Source organism: Akebia trifoliata, chromosome 2 (assembly GCF_017979445.1).
Source record: "Akebia trifoliata isolate Shusen 1 chromosome 2, ASM1797944v1, whole genome shotgun sequence".
Lineage (NCBI taxonomy): Eukaryota > Viridiplantae > Streptophyta > Magnoliopsida > Ranunculales > Lardizabalaceae > Akebia > Akebia trifoliata.
The window spans coordinates 15,648,627-15,661,479 of NC_141376.1; the positions used below are offsets into that span (position 1 = coordinate 15,648,627).

Consider the following 12,853-nt stretch of genomic DNA (forward strand, 5'->3'; position numbering starts at 1 on the left):
TTTTCCTCCAAAGTATGTGCTGGTAGGATGTGTTCATCCATGGGGTAAGCCTTGATTTCTTTTGTATGGTTCTCCAATTGTAAAATCTCCAATGATATTTTTCTAGACCCTACTAGGTTAATAATCTTCTTGAAGTCTCCCTTGATCATAATTGTGACTCCAAAAATTTAGAATTTGGAACATAACTTGACTATTCATTTAGGGCAAGCGTTTTGCTTATGGTATAAGTGCATTTTCCATGGTAATTGTCATTACCTTGGGATGCACTACAATAACAGTACATCATCTATACGTACAATGCGCCAATGGATCTCCCCCAACATATTTGCTATTAGAAAATTTTAAGGTAGATGTTTGATGTATGACAACCGTTGTGTCCCACATTTATGTCATAATATATGGTAAGTGTTAATAAATATTTTGCAAGTAAGGAAAAGAAAAACCCAAAGAAATTCCAAAATTGGAAATGCTTGACCAAAGTCTATGGAGTGTTGGGATTTGGCATGCATCCAACCTTGGTAATCTTGACATTTAGAAGAATCCATATAACAAAGGAAAGGAGTAACTCTTGACAGAATTAGTGCTTGTGAGATCTTCTCAACAAGAAAAGATATAACTACATACATGACATAATCATCAGTGCCTAAACTTTGACCTGATTATTGGGATATGCAACATGAATCCTATTTTTTCCATTTAACTTTCATGACCATGTCTTCAATAAAGGCATGCCTATTCATATAGTTTCTTAATACTTCCATTCGAGTCATTTTATATCTTCTTTGCCATTTTTTGAGCCCTTCACTTGCACCAAGCCACTCCTTTGTACTGTTGCTATTATTGGTCTTCATTGCACATGCCCAAAATATTTCAACGACTGTCCCTTTCTTAAATTTCCTCATCTGTAAACTCATTTCTAATTTTTTTCTTTCATACTCTTACCATTCATTCATCTCAGCATTCTTATCTCTACTTGCTCATTCTATGAATATGCTGTTTCTTATCAGCCCAGTATTCAGCTTGATAAAGCTTGGCTTGTTTTATTGCTGTCATGTAAAATTTTCTTGTAGTTTTATCATTATACGTTGATTAATAACTCCAGAAGTGATTCTCTTAATCCACTCAATACTAATTCTATGGGTTACATCGTCACTGGTTTCTCAATCTTTATGTGTGATCCTAAATAATGGAAGAGGTCTGTTTTAGGTATTACTTGCCAGCTAATCTTAACTAGTCTTCATCCTTAGAAGAGAAGAATTTGAGAATAATATTATCAAGTCTCTTTTTGAGAGCTTGGCAGAAATTTATATTAATTAAAAAGGTCAAATTACATAAAAGTCTTACGAATAATAATTAAATAAATGACTATCACTACTAAGAAATAATGACTAAAATAGCAAATAACTAAATTATTTTCAACACTCCCCCTCAAGCTGGGGAGAATATATCAACTAAACCCAGCTTGATAAGATGAGAATTAGTGATAGACGGATCAATAGACTTTGTAAGCATATCGGCAAGTTGATTTGAAGAAAGAACGAAGACTGTCTGAAGGTTACCAGATCTAACTTTCTTCCTGAAAAAGTGAATATCAACTTCAATGTGCTTTATTCTTTCATAAGAATGGAATCAGAAGCAAGCATAATAGCTGATTTGTTATCACAGAATAGAGTAGAAGAACCAGAAACAAGAAAATCCAACTCTGTCAGAAAAGATCGAAGTCAAAGTGGTTCACATGTACCAAGAGCCATAGCACGATACTTAGCTTCAGCAGACGAACGAGATACCACATTCTGCTTCTTACTTTTCCATGAGATAATATTATTACCATAAAAGGTACAAAAACCAGAGGTAGACCTCCTATCTGTAAGAGAGCTAGCATAATCAGCATCTGTAAAACAAGACAAATGCGGTTGAGTAGTGGAAGAGTAGAAAAGCCCAAGACCAGGACGTGACTTCAAATAGCGAAGAATACGATAAACTGCATCAAGATGAGATGTATGCGGAGTTTGCATGAACTGGCTTACCACACTGACCGCAAAGGACAAGTTCAGTCTAGTGTTAGTCAGATAAATCAGACGGCCTACAAGTCTCTGATAAAAAGAGGGGTGTGATAAAAGATTGTCAGAATTAGCTTGGAGACAATGATTCTGATCCATATGAGAGGAAGCAGGACGACAACCAAGCATCCCGGTATCCCGAAGAAGATCTAATGTGTATTTACACTGAGATAGTGATATACTACGACGAGAGCGGGCTACTTCTATTCCCAAGAAATACTTGAGTGGACCTAAGTCCTTAACCTCAAAGTCACGACCCAATAACATCTTAATCTTGTCAATCCACTGAGCATCATCTCCAGTCACAATGATGTCATCCACATAGACCAAAACAATAGTACAACAGCCATCCACTCGACGAACAAAACAAGTATGGCCTGAATAACATCTAGAAAATTCCATAGAAATAATAACCTCAGAAAACTATTGAAACCAGGCTCGCGGGGACTGCTTCAAGCCATACAAAGACTTAAGAAGGCGGCATACCTTCCCAGAATACTCCTCCTGAAGACGAAATCCTAGAGGAGGGTCCATATAAATAACCTCAGTCAAATCATAATTCAGAAATGCATTCTTCACATCAAGTTGGTAAAGTGACCAGAAGTTTCACGCAGCTAGGGAGATAAGAAGATGAACAGTAGAGAGTTTAGTAACTGGAGCGAACCCAGGAGTCTGTGTAAATCCCTTAGCAACTAGGCGTGTCTTATACCGATCAACAATATCGTCTGCGAGATATTTCACAATGAAAACCCATTTACAACCAACGGTCCGTTCCCTAGACGGAAGAGGCACAAGTTCCCAGGTATTATTGGTTTGCAATGCATCCATTTCAACAGTCTACTGAGGGTCTCGCAAAGCCTCTGATATAGACCGAGGGACTCGTATAGAATCAGTGACAGTAAGGTAGGCCTGATAAGAGGAAGAAAGACCATGATAGGAAATAAACTGGGCAATAAGGTGATCAGTAACACACCCCCGCTTATCGTTGCAAAAGGCAATAGGTAAGTGAGAGTCAGAAATAGACGAAATAAGAACAGGTATATGTGTGGAGGTAGAAGAGGGTATACCTGAATCCAAGGAGGAGATTGGCAAGGGTGTAGAGGGATGAGGGCGACGAGTGTAGATCTGAAGCAGCGGTGGAGACGGAGGAAAAACTGGAAAAGGTAGCACGATAGAAGACGAGTCTTGCAAAGTAGATGTAGCATGATAGTATGAAACATTTTCAAAGAAGGTAACATCAAGAGTGTAGATGACACGGTGAGAAACTGGATCATAACACCGATACCCCTTGGACATAGAAGAGTAATCCAAAAAAATGCATCGAATGGCTTTATTGTCGAATTTCGTACGATTGGGGGTCTTATCCTAAACAAAACACGTGCACCCAAATACGCGAGTTGTAATAGGGAACAGAGTACTAGCAGGTTGAAAGACATGAAGGAGCACCTGTCCCTCTAAGGTGCGACTTGGAACGCAATTAAGAAGGAAAGCCGCAGTAAGGACTGACATATTCCAAAATGCCTTTGGAACATGCATTCTGCGAAGAAGACATTGGACAATGTTCATGAGATGGCGGTTCTTGCGTTCTGCCACCCCGTTTTGTTCAGGATTATAAGGGCAAGTCAACTGGTGAAGCATACCATTCTCATGAAGATGGGAGCGAATGCCATCAGATATATATTTCCCCCCATTATCAAATCTAAGGGATTTAACAGTGATATTGTACCGAGTCTGAATCATCTTAAGAAAATTAACAAAAATTGGGAGCACCTCAGAACGTGAACGCATTAGATAAACTCAAGTGCAACGAGAGTAGTCATCTATAAATGTAACAAAATAGCGATGACCATTAAAGGCAATAACAGGGGAATGCCCTCACACATCAGAATGAACTAAATCAAATATGGCATTAAATCGATGCATACGAGCAATAAAAGTACGTGTGTGTTTAGAAAGTTCACACACAGAGCATTGAAATTTATGTCCACTACAAGCAGTTTTTACAGCAGGAAATAAAGAACACAAGTGTTGAAAATTGGCATGTCCTAAGCAAGCATGTCATAAGTCTAGAGTTTGTGATGTAAAAATATGACTGCCAGATGATGGAAGCATGGAAGCCGAAGCAACATTAGGCTGAGATCCAAACAAGTACAACCCATCCCTCTCATATCCCTTGACAAAAATCCTCTTTGAAGTTAGGTCCTGAAAAATGCAGTGAGTAAGAAAAAAGGTAACTGAGCAATTATGAGATTTAGTAATACTGCTAACAGAAAAAAGATTAAGAGAAAGGTGAAGGACATGAAGCACAGAATCTAGAGAAATCCCAGAGAATGAAGGGATGACACCCTTATTGTGGATAGGTGTAAGAGATCCGTAAGCAAGGCGAACCTTCCTATGGGTGGTAGAAAAAATAGAAGAAGTAAAGTGGTTAGACTCACCGGTCATGTGATCAAAGGCACCAGAATCAATAACCCATGTCAGAGGAGCAGAGCTAGACTAAGTGACATTGAATGCAGAGGATGTACCTGGAGTAGTAATACCTGAGGCCACAGTCGAAGAGGTTTTAGTATGAGCTTGGATTTGATCTCGAACAATATTGGCAATCTGAGTCTGTAGCTGTTGCAAGTCAATCGTGCCAAGTAAAGGAGGATCAGTGAGATGAACACATGAGGACTCAACTGTAGCAGCACAAGGAATAGTCTGTCCCAAAGATGAAGTGGAGGAAGATCGGGGTATCAGATGAAGATAAAGCTGAAAGCAACGAGCCTTCTCATGACCAGTCTTCCCACAATGACTACAAGTAAGACCATTCCCTTTACCACGACTACGGCCACGATTCCCTGAGCTAGGGGTACGGGGATCGGAGAAACTCGAGTTGGCAGTTAATGCCATCTGATCTGTAACTGGAGCAGAAAGAATGTCAGGAAGCTGAGTCTGAGGAGAAGCAATATGGCGACGACGCTCATCACTGTTAATGGTCGCAAATATCTTAAATAAAGAAGGTAAATGAGTAGTGTTGAGGATCTGTGTGCGAAGTGCCTCAAATTCTGGACACAAACCCATAAGAAATTGGTAGGTTTGATGTCAAGCAATCCGCTTGACAACATAATTAGCTACTTCTGAAGACAATTCAACCATAGACTCATAGTGAGAAAGTTCTTCCCAACGTGATTGAAGGTATTCGAAGTAATCAGCGACACTCTGAGTCCCTTGGGTAGCTTGGACAATGTCTCGATAAAGTTCATAAATTCTCGAGTCATTCCTGGCATGTGCATATGTCCGAGTAAGCGCCGACCACAAAGATGAACTGTCTCATGGTACATGAACATGGTATAAATACGTTGCTCCATGGAGTTAAACAACCATCCAAGGATAGTACAGTTGTCGATCTCTATGATTCAAATTTAGGATCCGTTAGAGGTGGTTTAGTAATAGTCCCAGAGAGCTACCCAGATTTCCCTCTGCTCCCCAGAAAGAGATGCATAGATCGGGACCATGACTGAAAGTTTCGACCATCGAGAAGAGCAGTGGTAATATGTGAGCTAAAGAGTTAGACCCAAGGACTGTAGCGGAAGTTGGAATTCCCTGTACCGAAGACATTGATTTGGTTTGAAGGGAGATCTGAGGAAGGAGTAGCAGCCCAAATAGCAGATCAATGTCCAAACTGCTATCGAACTCTGTCAACAGCCTGCTGCTACAATAACAAGTCGCAAAAAAAATTCTACTAATGTTCTACTCCTCCACAAGGTCAACTAGAGAAAACCAAAGTAAAAAAACAGAGAAAACATTGTCGCAGGCCCAAATTGAACCAGTAAATCAAAAAACAACAAAAAATCATAGTCACCTGGTTGCTGTGACGTCAAAAACACTGTCGCCTGGTTGTTGTGAAGTCGCAGGATCAAGAATGAAGCCAAAAAATTAGAAAAATCTTGTCGCTTGACTGCAGTGACTATTGTCTGGTTGCTGTGAAATCGTAGGACCAAGAACAAAACCAAAAAACCAGAAAAATTCCTGTCGCCTGATTGCAGTGACTATCGCCTGGTTGCTATGATGTCGCAGGACCAAGAACGAAGCCAAAAAACAAATGAATGACTGTCGCCTGACTGCAGTGAGGTCGCAGGGACCTATTGCAGGTTCAATCAAAGGCTCTAGGTTAGTCGCAGGCTCACAACGAGACCAAAACTGCTGTCGTTGGGTGAATCTGAAACTCTTAGGGCTGTCGTCTGGGTGCAGGACTGTCGTAGGTTCTAATAACAGTGGTTGAAACTCTTAGGGCTGTCGTCTAGGTGCTGGGCTGTCGCAAGTTCTAGTAACAATGCTTGAAGAACAAAAAAACAGCCACTATTGTGGCTCAGTTGCTATCGCACACAAAGAATTGGCTGTTACGAAGAAATAAACCCTAGCATAGGGTATAAACACAGCGCATTATTGCAGCATGTGATAAAACGAGAAGAAAAAAAAATATATAAAATACCCCGAAGGTGAGAAGATCGAATGAGATTGGCTCTAGATTAGGATTTAGTGAGTGAAGAGAAGAAAGAGGGAAAAGAGAAAATTCCTTGGCTCTGATACCAAGAAGAATTTGAGAATAATATTGTCAAGTCTCTTTTTGAGAGCTTGGCAGAAATTTATATTAATTAAAAAGGTCAAATTACATAAAAGCCCTTACGAATAATAATTAAATAAAAGACTATCACTACTAAGAAATAAAGACTAAAATAGCAAATAACTAAATTATTTTCAACAAGAAGTGGCTTGACAAAAGTTGCATTGTAAATATTTGATCACATTTTCCTATTTATCTTTGAACCCTTATTTTCTAATATTTCCCTCCATAGTTTCTATCTTGATCGGTGTACTTCAATTAATTCATACTGTCATGTTCGTGGGTATTGTGTAGGTCAGATGGTTATTGACACTTATAACTCTAGCTCCCATTCTCATTTATCTACATGGTTTGACTTTTCTGTTCATTTTTGTTCAGAACATATAGTTTTCGAGATCAGTATCATGACTTCAAAGTATATTTTCATGCTTGTTTTGGCATGCTTTTAACATTTTCATGTGTTTCAAACAACTTTCATGTGTATCTGTGCATTTCTACATTGGATCATATCCCAATGGCTGATTCTACACCTAAACTCGAAATCATTCTTTAAGTCACAGGAGTATCAGTTGATTTTTTTTCCGCCTCTTATGTTGTGTAGACTATTCAGACTAGAGGGGATGGAAATGATGACCTACAATCAAGAGACCCTTCTACTTCAAGGGCATGCTGTACTGCAGAACCCGAAGGAATTGTACAATCAAATAACAGGTATATTATCTCTGAAAAATCTTTTTATCCTGTTTATATAGTTTTCTATGATCTTTCCTTCTTTGGGTTTGAATGAATGAATGTGCTACTGCAGAATAGAGTTGACTGAAATGTTTTATCTTTCATTGGCATATGAATGCTGTTACTGGTTTACCTTTCATTTTGCATTTGATTTGATTGCTCATTAATTGGAGGCTTCTTTCTTTCTTGATGATTTGAAGCACTTCTATAAGCAGAAATAGAGATAGTGAGATTGATTTTGAACCTTGTTCAAAGCTAGAGGACTTAAATTTAGATGTTAGAAAGAATGCTGAAGACAACGAGAGAAGATGTCTCATGGAGAATTTTTCTGGAAGGTATTTTTTTCTGTGTACTTGCCTATTTTTCCTGTTGAACTTTTGTTGGTGTTTCTGAACTTTCTTTTCATAACATGTGTATTAATGATATGATGGAGCTTTTGGTTTATAAGTTCAATAGTTTTCAGTTTTCACTGTGTTGTTTTCCAAAATATGATTGTTTAAGTACGTTATTTTATTTCTGTCTTGTTTGTCTTGCTAGAAAATCTCCTCTCATCTTAGTAAAAGACCGGTTCTAATTATAAGAAAAGTCATATTTAAAAAGATACTATCAGTGGATGCAACTTTATGAGTATTACCCCATGATTCGCCATTTGATCCACTAGCGGAAAGAATTGGACTAATCTCTAAACATCTCGAGAGACCAACTGAAGAGGGGAGCTAACAGACTATGAAGAGAAACCATCTTCCATCATAACTTTTAGTGAGACACTTTTGGGAAAGCCTTTGTTTCATAGGGGGAGGCCAACCATATGAAATCCTCTAAAGCTATCGACACTTTTGATTGTAAATCTAGAGTGATGCTAAAATGGCTTGGGGTCCATCTTCTCTGTTAATTGTACAGCTCTTTGATTGCAACCTAGATGTTGTGTACTCCATGTTTCCATCCTGGCATACTTATCAAAGAGAGAAAAGAGAATAAAAGAACTGAAGAGAGATGTATACAACTACAACAACAAAACCTTATCCCAAAGATTTGGAGTTGTCTACATGAATCCCATTCCTCCATTCCTCTCTATTGAGAATCAAGTCTTTGGTTATTGAAAGTGAGATAATATCTTCTATCACCATCACTATCTCCATCAACATTCTTTTGGGTTTTCTTCTTGCTCTTGTAGGACCTTCAACTGGAATAGTTCTTCTAACTGGGGTGGTAATCGGATTTTGCTGAATATGTCAAACCATTTCAGTTGGCTTTCTCTCAAGTGATTGCCTATTGGATTTACTACATTTTTTTTTAATGTGTTCATTTATCATTTTATCTTTTCTAATCTTTCCATTCATCCATTGCAACATCCTCATATCTGCTATGCCTAATTTATTAACATGATACTTGTTGACTGCCCAACATTTAATTCCCTCAACGTTCAACTTCAAAAAGCATAACTGCTCTTACTCTCGTCCTATAAATTTTTTCCTTTAATTTGATTGGTATGCATGTGTTACATAACACTTCAGAAGCGCATCTCCACTTAACCATTCAGATCTGATTCTATGGGTAATACCTTCCTTAATCTCTTCATCCTTATGTATACTAGACCTGAGATAGAGAAAGTGATTGCTTCAAGTTACTTCTAGACCATCAATATTTACTGGATATTCCTCCTCTTTTGCGGCAAGGCTAAATCTACACTCCATATCTCGGTTTGGTTCTACTTATTCTAAAGCCATTGGACTCCAAATATCTCTCCATAATTTTAGTATTGTGTTGATTCCCTCTCTAGTCTCATCAGCAATACTACATCATTTGCACATAATATACCAAGGTACTTGTTCTTGAATATGAGCCATTTATAACTAGAGCAAGCGATATGAACTCTAAGCCAATCTCTGATGTAGACCAGTTGTATCTGGGAACTCATTCATCATCTCTTCATTTTTTCCTCACACTAGTCATAAGCCACTGCATACATGTCCTTAATTATATCAGTGTATCCATCCAAGACTCATTTATTTCCCAATACCCACCATATTAGCTCTGTAGGTGCTTTGTCGTATGCTTTTCTCTAACTCAATAAAATTTATTATGAAGGTTTTTCATCTTTTCTATATCTATCATTTGTCTAGTCTAAGCTAAAAGATTGCCGTGATGGTTGATCTACCTGGTGTAAAACAAAATTAGTTTTTTGATATATTTGTTTTGTTTTGCTTTTGTTTTTGTGTTTTTTTTCTAAGTTTTATTCAATCACACTCTCCCATGGTTTTGTAGTGTGCCTCATAAGTTAAATTCCTTGAGAGTTGGTACATCTCTGCATATATACAGCCAAAACTCAAATCCTTCGAAATGCTGTCAACTTAATTTTCCTTTAATTTTGGTACATTAATCATAAAAAAAATTAATTTGTCATGCTGCTTGCATATTTTCTCAAGTTATATGTCAGAATATTTGGCTATACATATCAGGTGCTTCTTTTTGTTGAATGTATTTTCATTTGCTTCTATGAAGAGAATAACTTCACATGGGGAACATAATGCAGGCAGGAAGTTTCACACGTTCCTATACATGAAATCATATTCTCTACCATCGACAAGCCGAAGCTTCTAAGCCAGGTACCTGGGAGAAGAATGCTATGGTTCTTTTCTTGTTTGTATATATGCTTCTGGATTAAATTTTATTTTCAAATTCAATTTTGAGCATTGTTGTTTGATTGACATTTCTTCATCCCATAGTTTCTCCTAAATTTCTGAAAGGATGGAACTCTATGACATAGTATTAATAGAATGATAAACAAGGTCCATGGAGGGGATATGTTACTGCATAGGGAAACCTTGTTAAATCATGTAACAACGTTATATAATCTCTTGGTTTTGTCTTGGAAACCTTGTTAAATCACAATTAATTCGAAAGATCCAACTTCACTTTTGTTGATATTATGCTTATATCAATACTATATATGAAGCTTCTAACGGCGTGGCATGGTCTCCTAGCTCTCTGCTTTGCTCTCTGACATAGGGCTAAACATCCGTGAAGCACATGTGTTCTCGACAACTGATGGCTACTCTTTGGACGTGTTTGTGGTGGATGGATGGCCTGTCGAGGTAGATTCTTTGTTTCTTGTTTAATTGAAAAATATAATATTTCCCCCACTATTAACTAGTGGTCTACCTGGCACTTTTTTTTCTTCTTTGCAAGACAAAAATATAGTTTTCTGTTTCTCAGCATTACTAATGTTATTTTTGTTTAACATTGATTTTTTACTATCTTGCTTGGTAGTCTCATCTGAAATGTTTTAGTGGTGTAAGATTTACTTCTTCTCTGCACCCATAGTTAAGTAACCAAAACTGGAGCTAGGTTCAAAATAATGTTTCATTTTGGTATTTTTGAGATATGAGAACAAAACATACAAGATTATTTTGAATGCTAGAAATTTTCGAATTCATATTGTTTCAATAAGTATTGATATTTTTTTATTTGTATTGTGACACATATTGATACAATATCAACGGAAGCTTGAGAATAAAAATCTCAAAAATCATGAATGTAACTCTCCTTGGTAAGTGGCAAATCTGGGTATCTGAATTTGGGTTGGGAAAACAGTTTTTCTAGATATTCTTACGGATGCAATGTTTGGACTTTGGATAACATTCTAAAAGTCTAGTTAGAATTTTAAAGATGCTTTAGATTTCTGATTAGTAAGAGAGATGTCCTCGTTTGGAGGGATTTATGGTGTGGTGGATCTCCTCTTCTTATAGCTGGCTTCTCAATTTTTTGAACTCTTCCCCACAAAGGAATGGTCAATGCAAGATTTTGCCATCTGGGATAAGAACAGTTTTTGTGGAACCTTGGATTCAGGTGGAATCTTATTGATCGGGAGATGGATACATTATCTTCATTCCTTTCTAGTGTAGCTGGATTTATTGGCACATCCTCCTCTTCTATAAAAGAATTGGATCTTGAATAAGATGGTGCCTTTATAGTTAGACCCTTCTATAGAGCTGTGTGTATACTTCTGAATTTATTTCCTTACTTAGACATTTAGGCATTATATTAGTGGGTTACTATCAAGCTCTATTAATGCCCTGAAATGCATGCGTCTTGTACCTTATCCTACGAGGACATTGACCTTATAATTTATTAAGGAGCATTGGTAGTCTATTTTTGTTATGACAGGGAGCCAGCCCAAATGTTGCTGACTTTGCAATGATGTGGTCAGGACACAGATGGTTTGCATGAAGCGGTGGAGAAAGCAGTTGGCAGAAGTGAGGTAGATTTTGTGACTTTATTCCAATGATATGATTTTCTTTTCATACCCTGTTGTTAGTTTGGTTCTAGTTTGCGGAATTTCTTTTCTTGTTTCATCTCTTTTTTGAGAAAAGCAGGTTCTTACATACAAAAACTTTTGAGCCATCATAATAGGCAAATTAATCAGCGTGGGAAAATACCTTCGCTTGCAGAATGTGTCACAATTATTTTACCAGGCTACCACTAGGTGTCAAAGAGTTGAACAAGACAACTATTCCAGTGTTTATGTGAAAGATATCTGGAACATAATGTAATGTTCTATAACGAGAGCCTGAACTTACAAAAAAGGAAAAAAAAAGATAAGAGAATTAACATCTTTTGGCGAATTGTTTTTTAGTTGATTGATGAGAAAAAATTCAGGCTATAATCTTTTGGCGAAAATTTAACAAATCCAGCACTATAATCTTTTGTCTACAATAAGGTATATCCTTTAAAATGGGCTTCAACTCGTAGCTCTGTTTATTGACATATTGAAAGTTAACTTTAAGGTTGTGGCTTCAAGTCTGGCTTACCCATCAAAAAGCATGTATTCTTTAATAGTTCTACATGGTATTATCTGGAGGTCCTTCGTGGGGGTAAGAAGCCATGGTAATCGATTCACATATTATTTGGTTACTATTCAAGCCTGAGCATCATTGTGTTCATGATTGATGATCCTTACCCGAGCTTTTCTTGGTGCTAAATGTCAAAGCTGATATCATACAATATTCTTGGTTTCTCCCATATTTTCATATTCATCTTTGTTGTATTTCCCACGAACATCTCATATATTTATCATGATTTGTATCCTAGAATCATTAGACTTTGGATGTAGTGCTTATTATGATGTTAGTCTTTAAAAATATTAGTTTGTATGCTCGCATAGTTTTAGAAACAGTGCTTTTGCTGCCCTGTGTACCAAGTAGATTGCATTTTTCTATAAAATGTTGTCAGATACCAGGGCCACACAAATATCTTGTTTTCAGCTATTATTCTAAGTCACTACCCATATGGATTTAATATGTATTACTTTTTTTCTCCTAATTGTACTTATAGTGCCTTTATTTTATAAGCTTAATGTAATTTTGAAATGTTTCTCTTAATATATCGGATCAGTTTGTCACAATTAGTATTTGATGGTTCCTGTCCATACCTTTTAGATTCATGTCCATGTCTA

At 37.2% G+C, this 12,853-nt stretch overlaps 1 protein-coding gene across 5 annotated transcripts in view; it reads left to right on the top strand.

The window, feature by feature from the left end:
• Nucleotides 1-12,853, top strand: part of LOC147409768 (serine/threonine-protein kinase STY17-like) — a 47,691-nt gene that overhangs the window by 6,403 nt on the left and 28,435 nt on the right. For 3 of the 5 annotated variants that reach the window (XM_086431828.1, XM_086431829.1, XM_086431826.1), the window contains exons 3-7: nucleotides 7,268-7,377; nucleotides 7,599-7,733; nucleotides 9,932-10,004; nucleotides 10,383-10,493; nucleotides 11,609-11,659. In XM_086431828.1, the coding sequence (XP_086287954.1) occupies nucleotides 7,268-7,377; nucleotides 7,599-7,733; nucleotides 9,932-10,004; nucleotides 10,383-10,493; nucleotides 11,609-11,659 (480 nt within the window). The remainder of the gene's footprint in view (nucleotides 1-7,267; nucleotides 7,378-7,598; nucleotides 7,734-9,931; nucleotides 10,005-10,382; nucleotides 10,494-11,608; nucleotides 11,660-12,853) is intronic. The other 2 variants (XM_086431830.1, XM_086431827.1) reach the window with 2 other exon arrangements.